The 12,140-nt window shown below is 48.9% G+C and overlaps 1 protein-coding gene across 1 annotated transcript in view; it reads left to right on the top strand.

Annotated features, from left to right (window-relative positions):
* The window catches only part of Grhl1 (grainyhead like transcription factor 1), a 45,019-nt gene that overhangs the window by 19,526 nt on the left and 13,353 nt on the right, over window positions 1-12,140 (top strand). Inside the window, exon 9 of the mRNA XM_055619251.1 lies at window positions 11,586-11,744. Coding sequence (XP_055475226.1) covers window positions 11,586-11,744 — 159 coding nt within the window. The remainder of the gene's footprint in view (window positions 1-11,585; window positions 11,745-12,140) is intronic.

Raw genomic sequence — 12,140 nt, 5'->3', positions numbered from 1 at the left:
AGGGCTTGGTGGGGAAAGTGTATGAGGGCCTGAATTCACATCCCATGTACCCACAGCAAAAGCCTTGTGTGGCTGTGCATTCCTTTAACAAAGTATGGAGGACAGCAGAGATGGGAGGACTACCAGGGCTTGCTACTTGCTGGGCTAGCTCCAGGTTTGGGAGAGACCCTGTCTCAAAGGAATAAGACAGAGTGTTAGCAGGCGGAACACAATTCATCCTCCTGTGGCCTCCCTGGCTCACAGCAACACCCTCCCCCACACTGAGTAAATAAATAATAAAACACTGCAGTGGGGGAGTGGTGGCACACCCCTTTAATCCCAGCCAGGGCCTCTGAGTTTGAGGCCAGCCTGGTCTACGGAATGAGTTCCAGGACAGCCAGGGCTACACAGAGAAACCCTGTCTCAAAATCCAAAATAAATAAATAATAAAACGTTCATTAAAGGAAAACATTTAAAGTGTCCACCAAAGAGAGAGCCACGGGTCTTCATAGAGCGAGGGGTCTGAGAGCCAACCGGGGTTAGAAATACCTAGAGTGCTTCCTTGAGGCTGCTGCTCCCGCAAGGAAGACTCCTCTTTGAGGCGTCTCCAGAAGCCAGGGCTTTGGGGCTTTGCTGCAACGTTAGTCAAGGTGTGAGTCCTCTGCAGTGGACTCCGCTCTGCCCAGCTGTGAACTGAAACACACATGGCCGACTGTAGAACCCACAGGTAACAATAGTGAGCATTTATCCAGCACATGCCGAGGGCGAGGGCCGGCCCAAGGTGTCTCTGGCTGCCTCAGAGACACTTGGCATCTGAAAAAAGCCTGGCTTTGGGAGTGAAACCTGTATCCTGTGGAAGGAGTTTCAGGCACCCGTGTCTGTTTAGCCACCACTTGTGCTGTTGCTTGAATTAGGTGTTTTCTTTTGTTGGGGGTGGAGCGAATTTTTGCCCTCCCTTTGCCCTGCCAATCTCGGGAAACAATAAGCTCCTGTGTGGGGACTTCTCATTTGACAGCTCATCACCCTAACCCTCTTTCTCGGGTTCCTTCCTGGAAATCCCATCTGTGGCTTTCTCTGTCCTTTCAGTTAGCTTTACCACTCCTGTTCTGGTGTTTTTTTTGTTTGTTTGTTTGTTTGTTTTTTTTTAGGTTTGCTACTTTTAAACCAAAGAACAGCTGTGACTGATGGGATTGGGATAGAAATTTGGAGGCAGTGTGGGGCCTTGGAGTCAGGGGTTCTTATGAACCTTTCCCATGGGTCTTCCCGGCCGTCTATTAAAACAAACAAACAACAACAACAAAACAAAACTGAGGACTTGGCCCCTCTGTTAATCCACAGACTTTGTGTTTAACCCTCTAGCGCTTCTAGAGTTTTTGGTTGGCAGTCAGTCTCCTTCCTGACCCATGTGCTGGCTCACCTGCCGGCCGTGGGGATGGAATGTGGTCTGCGTTTGCCCTGAGTCACACCCCCATCCAGCTCTGCATACTTCCGAGCACACCTTCTGCTTTGGGACAGCAAGTGCCAAATGACTGCCGCTGCCAAGTGTTCTTAGGTTCAGCAGGTCTGGCCTGGGGAACATGGCAGAGGGAAGGGGAGCCTTTAGGAGGTCCGTCTAAATGTCTTCTCCTCCGTGCCTCCCTTGTCTCGGTGACTTTTCCCCTGGCTCTCTGCATGGCACAGAAACCGAGACGCTGTGTGGGCGGTGTGGGAAGCGGGCTGTGGCAACAGCCGGTGCTGACTAGGAGCTTGTTTCCCCTTCGGGGAACGCCCCTCCTGGCCGTGGGAAGACTGCGAGTCAGTACTTTTTCTCCTCCCACGACCCCGCCTGCCCCACCCCTTCCTGCCCAGTTCGGCTCTTTTCTTTTGATGGTCATTTGATAGTCTGAGAAGTAAGAGAAGTGCTCAGCTGCTCCTTGAAGCCCTGGGAGCAGTCGGCAGCTCTGTTCCGTCGCTTGATTTTGTGGTGACAGTGGCCTTGTAGTTGTAATGTAGTTCAGACCACGCAGTCGCCTCCCATCAGAGCAGGGAGCAGGTGTGACGCAACCCAGATTATCTGGCAGCATCAGTAGTGGAACTGGATGCTGCTGCGTGGCTGACTCAGTCTCGATACTGCCTCAGCCCCACACACTCATTAACTGCACGTGGAGTGGGCAGCTGGGGAGCTGAGAGAGAGGCGGTTCGCTTGGTTTTTTCTGCTCAGGGTTGGGGGGGAGGGGGGCTGTGTAAAGCCAAATAAATGTTCCCTGCTAATTAGACCTCTGCCAAGAACTGTATCTTGATTTCTAGTTTAAAATCGTACCCTATCATCTCTGATCCAGGTTCTTAACCTCACTGAAATGCACCAGAAAAAAAAAAAAATGGTGATTTTATTCTCTCTAATTAGTGCTATCGGGAATGAGGGGAAGTGTTGCCGATGTTTTGATTTCATCGTCGACCGTTTCTCCCTGGAAGGGCTGCTTAGAAAGATCTTACACTGATTTGGATGATTACATTTGAACTTATCCTACAGTTTCTGCTTTGCTTCTAGAAGATCGATTACATGCTAGGAAAAAGCTTATAGATATTATTGGTTATTTGACTAAGTTGAATTTTGATTAAAAAAAAAAAAAAGAGATTCCCAGACACCACTGGGACTATATCCAAGATGGTGGTCTCCATGCCTCCTAGAGCCACGGGCCATGAGCTAAGTCCTGTAACTTTGAGGACTTTGGCACAGACTAGCTGCTTGTTTTTGAAACTCAGAGACCTTTACCTTCGAGGCGGCTACCTTCCGCTAGTTGTCTGTTTTCTTCTGTCTAGATGTCCCTTTCCTCTCACTTTCCCACGTCTCCAATTTTCCATACATGCCTCTCCATGAGTGGCCAGAAATGGGGCACTTTGCCACAAGCTTTCTCTGTCTTTCTCCGTCAGCATCCTCTAACCCTGAGCCTCACAGCTGGGTCCTGTCTGTCTGTAGTGAAAAGATTAGGAGAGCCAGGGACCATGAGCAGTGTGCTGTCTGTGGAAAGGGCTGATGGCGAGAATCAGCGCTTACAGAGAACATCAAGCTGTTTTCAGTTACCATGGTGATCTTACCAAAGCACCTTCCCCACCTACTTTTCTTTCCTTTCCCCTCCATTGGAGCTTCTCTTGTGATGTGTATCAGGCAGTCAGAACTTTTTAACTGCATCCTAATGCATGGGTAATAAGTAAGCAAGGGAATCTCGGCTCTGAAACCAAGCCTTTCCCACAAGTCAGTCCACAGTGTAAGGGCAAAACACCATTGGTTCACCCCTGAACTTTTCTAGACAAGTATGACTCATTTCTGACATCCTTCTAGGAAATTCTACACACAGAATCAATACTATGCTACTAGTGCAAAAGAACTGTCTTGAGAGGCCACGTGGCCAAAAGCTGACTTCCCTAACTGTATGATCTGTAGCCAGCCATTTACCTGCAAAGTCCTGGAAGGGGACAGACGTGATTGGAGCAGGCAGCCTGGCTTGAAGCGATGGCATTCTCCAGACTACGATACTCATCGTTAGTAAAGCCAAAACTGTGCTCTTGGCTCCGTCATCGGCAAAGCTAAACAGCCGTGTTCTTAGGAGTTCCAGGGAAGATGAATTTTTCTGCCAGCGATTCATCACCTGCAGAATATTTTGGCAAAATGTGTTTGAGTTGGACTGCTCTCTTTACACTTCTTTGTACCCGTTGTGAATTTAGGTGGGAAAGAGGCAACTGAGTCAGGGAGCTGACATATGGGGCCCAGCATGCCCTAGCGGAGGGAGTAACGATGCTGGACTTGTGTTCTGCAACTCTAAGATCACACCGGAGACAAGGAGAGCTGCAGTCCTTACCCCATCTAACTGCACTGTGAAGCTACAGGCGATGGGGTAACGTGTCCTTACTTACCGCCCTACTTGGAGTTTCTATTGCTGTGATGAAACACCATGACCAAAAGCAAGTTGGGGAGGAAAGGGTTTATTTCACTTACAATTCCAAATTGTCCTTCCATCACTGAAGGAAGTCAGGACGGGACGGGATCCTGGAGGCAGGAGCTGATGCAGAGGCCGTGGAGGAGTGCTGCTTGCTGACTTGGTCCTCATGCCTTGCTCAGCCCGCTTTCTTATAGAACGCAGGACCATCAGCCCTGGGGTGGCCCCACCCACGATGGGCTGAGCCCTCCCGATCAATCACTAATTAAGAAAATGCCCAGGTGGCTCAGCAATTAAGAGCATTGGCTGCTCTTTTAGAGGACCCTGGTTCAGTTCCTAGCACCCACATGGCAGCTCACAAATGTCTGGTCTGTAACTCAAATTCCAGTGGTTCCGACTCTCTCACATAGACATATATGTATGCCAGTCACCAAATTACACAAAAATAAATACATTTAAAAAAACAAAAGAAGGGAAAATGCCCTACAGCCAGATCTTATGAAGAAATTGTCTCAATGGAGGTTCCCTTCTTTCAGATAACTTTAGCTTGTATCAAGTTGACATAAACCAGCCATCACAATTATGACGTAAGATCTAGGATTGAAAAGATGGTGCACTGGGTGACCTAATTCAAGTCTATTGCTGTTGATAAACACTCTGACCAAAAGCAGTGTGTGGAGGAAAGGGTATATTCACCTATAGGTTACAATCTATCATTGAGAGAAACCACAGCAGGAACCTGGAGGTAGGAACTGAGGCAGAGGCCACAGAGGAACTGTGGTTCCTGGCTTATTCCTTATTCCTCTGGCTTGTTCAGCTACCTTTCTTACCCCAGGCTCACCTGCCTAGGGATGGTGCCCCCCACAGTGGGCAGGGCCCTCCAACATCAGTCAGCAGTTAAGAAAATGGCCTCCCAGACATGTTCCCAGGCTTTCTAAAGGAGGCAATTCCTCAGCTGAGGTTCACTCTTCTGAGGTGTGTGTACGTTGGTATCAAACTGACAAAAACTGAGCAGCACAGCAGGTAAAGCATTGCTATGCAAGTGTGAGGAGCTGTATTCCATCCTCAGAGCCCCTGGAAAAGGTATATGCCATCAGGCTGGCAAGAGACGAGCTCTTCAAAGGCTGAGGTTCAAGCGGTCTGGGCAGAGAGCGCTATCCCTGTTCTGCCTGTGGCCCCACATCACTGCCTGCCCTGGGTCACTTCCATATGGCGCACATGGTGTCTCCAGGCACACCACGGTCTGGACCCTAAGCTTGCTCTCACAGTCTCCCTGTCCCCCTCAGGCATCACTGAGGAACCTGGTGTGACAGGGAGTGTGTTTGACTGTCTCTTTCTCCTTGAGAATTGGACCTCTTGGACCTCCCCCACCACCACCAAAAAAGAAAAGCAATCCAAATTGTCAAAGTATGATTTCACTCTGTACTGACATCCTGACTCCATCATTTGAGCACACTGCATCGTGAAAGCCCTAAGAAATTGGCTTTCACCTTCACAGCAAGCAGCCCTCTACCAAAAGCTCTCAGTGGGAAGAAAACCAACAGTCTCCTCTCTTTTGCTCCTGGGAGGTGGGTTGTTCCTGAGTGTTCTGCCTCCCTGTCCCTTTTGCTCTGCTTCCTTTGAGGATGGGCATGGAAGGAGCAGCCAGTTGTGTGAACAGTATCACGAGGCTGCCATGATGCTTCTGGGAGAATCCTTGCAGAGCGGTTCAGGATATGGGCGAATGCATGGGTGAACCCCCCTGAAAGGTCACTCCTCAGCTAGCATACATCCCTCACTTTCAAACTGCATTTTACAAGCCAGTTGAAGTATTCTGAGTGCGTGAATTCTCAGCCAGGAATGAGGAACTGTCCCAGAAAAATGGGCTGGATGTTTAAAAAGAATCTTGCAGAACATCTTTGGCCTGTTCGTTGTTGATTTTTGTGGTTAGGGTTTGCTTTTCTTTTTCCCCCCTTATAACCATTTTGGGTGGGAACTTTAGTTGCAATCTTTTAAGATTAATGTTTTGATTAGTTAAGTAACATCATACTTTTCCTCAAGATAAGTAGTAAGGAAGTGTAGAAACAGAAAACTCAGCATTGAAGGTTCCTCCCACGGTACAGGCCTGCCCAGCAAGGGGGCGTGTGTCAGTCAGCCTGTCTGCAGGCTTTCGGAGCAGTAGAATTGGAAGTGGTGCAGGCATGCACTCAAATGTGCGTGTACGCCTGTGTGCACTTCTGTGCAGCCACACCTGCCTGATGGGGGAGAGGCTGGGTGTGTAACCACCCATCTCACTCTTGCCCTTCTGAAAGCTTCTGTAGGAAACTTTGCAGTTTGTCCCATGATCCTATCGCAGAGGGAATTTGTCTGCTGGGGAGGAATGGTTGGAATGTTTGTTTTATACCGATTTGATTGCCTTGGCCCATTCTTATTCATTCGGGATGTAGCATCAATCGCTTTTTAGATTACTTTATGTCTGTGGGCGTCTTGCTACTTCCCTGAGTGCAGAGACAGCTGGGAGTTGGCCTTCTCCATGAGCACTCCTCCTGAGTGTAGCTGAGGACAGGCAGTGTGGCTCCAAGACCTAGTGATGACCTAGTCATCAAGGCCAGGCTGGACAGCCTGTGGAACTATGGAAGTGTTGAACTATGAAAACATACGCAAGGGCTGGGACTGTAGCCCAATGGTAGAACCCTTGCCTCTTGTACAGAAGGCTCTGGGTTCAAGTCCCATAAGAAGTAGCAACAACAACAACAAAAAGCCTTTGGGCAGTGATGGCCCACGCTTTTAATTCCAGCAGGAATTAAGGAGGCAGTAGGATGTCTAAGTTCTAGGACAGCCAGGGCTACACAGAGAAACCCCGTCTCAAAAACAACAAAACATGTGCATGTCCTGGGTGTCAGGAGCAGAGGTAACTGATATGTGATCTCAGAAGGTCGGATGTAGTGCAGTTCCGAGTCACAACTGGAGTCTTGGCCTGAGCACACGGGTTCTACAGAGAAAACGTCTTACCGATGTTGAGTACCTGAGGGTTGGTGTGACCTCGTTGACCAGCAAGATCTGCAGATAGTGAATATCCCTACTTGATAGGTCTGAGTCTGCAAAATACTTGTCAATTAAAAATGCACCTAGGAGGATCTGAAGCCTTCAAGGGTAAAGCATAATCTCATAGTTCTGGAGCTAAGGGAGACCTTTGGTGCACTGAAGCACGCCAGTGTGTAGGCCAGTCTCTTCACAGGTGTCATCCTGGTCCATCAGGTGAGTGCCAGGGAGCATCAGAAGGCACTTTTGATGTGGGGCTCACCCAAGCTCAGGTGTTCCGAATCCCAGCCACATGGCCTGCCCCAGAGGGTTTGGGGACATGAAGGATTCCAGCGTGGCCGCGGCCTGAGCAGTGTTGGAGAGATGAGCTCCCAGGGCTTTTGTGTGCAGTGGTTCCCCTGAAGTGCCTGTGAGGAGAAGGGAGGAAGCAAGAGATCTACATGTCTACCAAATTCCCAGGCCGCGTTGATTGAGGTTAAATCTTTTAAAGTGACAGCATTTATGGAAAGTAGACTGAAAATATATTTTTGTTTATTTATGTGTTTGTATGTGTGTGTGTGTGTATGCATGTGCAAATGTGTGTTCATTTGTGTGGAAGCCAGAGGTTGAGACTGGGTGTCTCCCTTAACCACTCTCTACCTTGTATTTTGAAACAGTCTCTCACTGACTCTGGACCCACCAAGTCTCCTGACTGGCTGAGGGTGGGCAGATCCTAAGGGCCCTCTTGTCTCTGTATTGTCAGCGCTGGGATTATCGTTCAGGTTGCCATGCCCAGGTTTTAGGTGTGTGCTGGGGATCAAACTCGGGTCTTCATGAGTGTCCCCAGGCTGCTATCTGCCTTACGCAGTCATTGTATCTGCGGTAACCACAGTAAGGTTTGGGGCTCATCTTCCTCACCCACTGTGGACAGGACATCACAGGGGTCTGGAGTTGGAAATGACCTGGAGAGCTTCTGCTTTGGCTGGTCATGTGACAGCAGGGTTACAGTGCTAGTTAAGGGTAGAGCTGAGGCCGAACTTGGTTGCTTTGATTTTCAGATGAAATCCAGCTCTGTTGAGTACCTTAACCCTGGCCAGCAAAAACCATGGGGGGTGGGGGAAGATGTTGCTGTTCTTGCTGGCCTTTGGTGAATGCCTAAACTAGCATGAGTACCACTTGGCTTAGCCCAGGATGCCCAGCATGGCCCAACATATTCCTCCATGATGCTGCTGCATGAGGCGTAGGAAGAGCTGTGCTGTCTTCTTTGGTGTCTTCAGGCCACTGTCCTTCATACCGTGTGTGTCTGTCTTCCACTTTGTCCTACTCACCGGTATGGCTGTGTGTCTATCTGATTGAGGAGGCAGTTTTTAAGTACTTAGTTAGGATGAGTCAGCCTTTTCCGATGACTTTGGAAGTCTGAGTTGTAAAGCATTTTCACAAATAGGAAACTGAGGCATTGAGTAAGATCGTGGAAGCGAGGCTGTGAGCAGGGCTCCCCCAAGGCTCTGCATTGAGGCTCAGCTCATCCTGGGCTCTGGCTCCTGCTTTCAACAGAGACTTGAGGCTGGGACTCAACTATGAAATCCTCTTGCCAGGGGAATGACACTTTGGGTCAGAGACTTCCTGGAACTGGTGAGCTAGAGTGTAACTTTCCCAGGCAGCCATTTGTGAGTAAGAATTGTGTCACATGGCCCAGGGTGACAGAAGTTTAGTTTTTTTCACCTGACTGGAAGGTGAAATGTACAGTGGTTTAGTAAATAACTTTTAATTGTTTACAAAGACTGTGTTTCTTTTAAACTTCTTTTTTCTTATTAGTTTTATTTTTCCTCTTCAGATTTACCACTTTTTTTTTTACATTTATTTTTATATGTTTGTGTGTGTGCATGTGCATGCACGAACATGAACATGCACATATGTCACGACATGCATGTGGAGGTCAGAGGTCAGGGAGTCAGTTCTTTCACCACGTGGATTCTGAGCCTTGACCCCAGGTCAACAGGCCTCATAGTGGGTCCCTTTCTTTACCTCCTAAACAGTCTCCTGTTCTATAGACTGTCTCCTATCTCTCATTCGAATGTTTATGGGTTAATATAAAATGTTCTTTTAAATATGTACAAGATGGCATCAAGTCAAAGCACAGATCTTTCTGTAAAGCAGTTCAGAAATCCCTTGAGCCATTTCCTGCTTGCCTATGTAGACTTAAGTCTTAGAAAAAGAAAGAAAGCGAGAGAGAGAAGGAAGAAAGCAGCAGGCAGGGCTGGGAAAGTGACTCAGTCAGTAAAGTGCTGACCTGAGTCTGGCTCCTGCACCCTTGGAAAAAGCTGGGCGTGATTATGTGCCTTGGTCATCCCAGCGCTGGGGAAGCAGAAACGAGGACAGGATGTCTGGGCTTCCCTGGCCATCCAGTCTAGCCTAATAGCTGAGCTCCAGGCCTGTAGGAGACTGGTCTTTAAGGTACTAGATGGTGTTTCAAAGGACAACACTGGAGGTTGTTCTCTGGCATGTGCAAACACACGTACACACGCGCAAAGTTTTTTGAAGTCAAGTAATTTTGTTTATTTACTGGAAATTATTAGAAAAATATTTAGAAGCAAGATACCACAGTGCCAGGGTATGAACAGTCTAGAGAGAGGGACACATCCGAGCACCCTCAGAAGGGTCCCCGACCAAAAGCTGTACCCTGTGGAAGTAAGCGTCACCAAGGTTGGAAAGCACTGAAATGGGCGCCTTCACTTCCCAGCTGGGACAGCCCTCCAGTGCACGGAGCTTTGAATGTGGAGGGACAGTGCCCTCTTCTGGGCACAGGGATAGGGATATAGAGTCTAAAGAGCCCAGTGTGGTCCCAAGCACAGAACAGGGCTGCCCAAGCCTGTGTGAAGAGACAGGTTTGTTTCTTTGTTTTTTGTTTGTGTTTTGTGGAGGACAGGATCCCAGAGGACCCTTGCAGACCTGGACAGGCAGAGGAGAGCTGTGGGGAGGACCTGACCAGATCAGTGTGGAAGCTGCCAGGGTCAGCAGTGAGGTGGGACTGACAGTGTCCAGGGACAGCGAGAAAGATCTGGGGAAGGCTGGTGATGGAACAAGACACGGGGTGATCTTCAAATGTTGGGCATGTCCCAGTCTTTCCTGGATGTCCGGTCTTTCCCCCCTTAGACAAAGTGGGTAACTCTCTAGCCTAGAACTTGCTCTTGGTTCCTGTGGTTGTAATTCTCTGGCTTTTCTTTCTTGTCCTCTTCTCTTCCATTCAGTGCCCTTGTAGCGCACACTCCCTATCCCATACCCATTTACAGCCCAACACCGAGCCTGCCTGTGTCTTAGTTCAGCCCAGCAGTGCTCCTCGGGGAACCTGCTCTTGACTCTTGGGCACTGGAGGGAATCCCAGTTGTCCAGCGTTAGCATCTTGCATCTCTGAAATTGCCCATTTTAGAAAAACTGATTCTAATACCATCCACCGTGTGGCACCCATAAAATAAATTCCAAAGCCAGCAGCCTGGGAAATCAAAAGCACCTGACCATGTTAGACAGATTAAAAGTCCAGAACCATAAAAGCAGGGGGTAAAGCATGCTCACGAACTGCACAGAACCCTACCAGCTTCGCTCAGTAAGTTTCTTGCACCACAATGATTGTGTGTTTCCAATTGCTTAAGCTTTTGAGAAAACTTGCTAGAAGATAAAGCCTCTGACTTCCTCTTTGAAAGGGAGAATCTGGGCTTCTCTGCCAGTTGACATGCCAGCTGTTCTGTGGTACCGACCCTGTTGGACCTAGTGACATAAAAATGTCCATGTGGGACACTGGCACTTCAGATGCTGGCGGCAGGTGTGACCTCAGTGCCTGTCCCTGCTCTCTGGAGTGTTCTGTGACTGTCTGGAGAATGCATGTCCACTGAGGCCTACTCAGTTGCTCTTTCCTCCCTTGTACGAAGGCTCCCCCAACCCAGCAAAATGTCTTCATGACTTCAGGTATGGTTCAGCTACATCTCTGTGGAGCCTCCTTCAGTGAGGAATGTGGCAGTGTTTTGTGACTGTTCGGTAGGCCAGCATAATAATTAAAGCCTGTGGAAAACTTCACCAAGTACAGTGGCTACCAAAGCATGTGCTAAATCCAAATTATATTTGAAGTATGAAAGGCCACCCAGAGAGTCTTGGACATCCCTGGAATTTTAAATTATTCCCCGAGGACTTGGCCCAATGTGATTCTGTGTCCAGACACCCACAGGAAATGGAAAGGAAGGTGTTTTCATATGAGGGGGCTGGATTGCAAGAAAACTCTGATGACATTTTATAGCCAAACTTTAGAAGAACTCAGCTTTTGTTTAAAGGGACCCAGACTACTACAGACGATCCTAAAAGGTGACAGCAAAGGTACAGGTGGTTCTAGATAGTGTGCAGAGCTGTCCCAGCAGCCAAGAGACATGTTATGCTGTCCCTGGCAGATGACATCAGCCATGACGACCACACTGCCCACTTGTCCTAGCCGATAGCCCAGAGCAACCCAGGGAATAAACAGAGCTTCTGTGAGCTCCCTCTTCCTGTCCACACCTATGTGCAGAACTGCTCTCTAGATGAGTCCTCTGCTACCTCTAAATGGCTTCTTTCATGAGAGTCTCCGGTGTCCACATGTCAGCATTTGCAAAGGCTGGGCTGGGCTGGCTGCTGGAGTTGGCGCTCATAGGTCCTTCTCTTCCTTCACAGGTCTTCATCTCCGTGAACTGCTTGAGCACAGATTTCTCCTCTCAGAAGGGTGTGAAGGGCTTGCCGCTCAACATTCAGATCGACACCTACAGCTACAACAACCGCAGCAACAAGCCAGTGCACCGGGCCTACTGCCAGATCAAGGTCTTCTGCGACAAGGTAAGAGCAGTGGGCTTAGGGCAGAACACCTGAGGTGGGCTGTCCTTCCAGAAGAACGCCCAGGCTTCCTGACACACAGGGATGCTGGCCTCTAATGGGCACTTAAAATTTTACGCTTGCTTGAAAAGAAGCATCATAGAAGGAACGGAAAATAGTAGAACTAAAAAGATGAGAAGATCTGGCACCGAGTTTTGTTGGTTGTGTGTGGTTCAGGATGGGGACCAGGTCCTGGGCTCAGATCAGTAACTGCTGCACTGACCACCCTCCACCTGACTCACCTCCCTTCAGCAGGCCAGCCCCAACATTTCACCAGTTTCTCTGCAGCAGCTGCTTCCTCCTGGGAAACATGGCCACTTTGGCCAGGTGCAGCGCCAAGCCTTCTCTGTCAAGTCACAG

This window comes from Psammomys obesus, unplaced genomic scaffold (assembly GCF_907164565.1).
Source record: "Psammomys obesus unplaced genomic scaffold, mPsaObe1.curated_primary_1811, whole genome shotgun sequence".
NCBI lineage: Eukaryota > Metazoa > Chordata > Mammalia > Rodentia > Muridae > Psammomys > Psammomys obesus.
The sequence above is the reverse complement of the archived record's forward strand: the minus strand, read 5'-3'. Positions and strand labels throughout refer to the sequence as shown.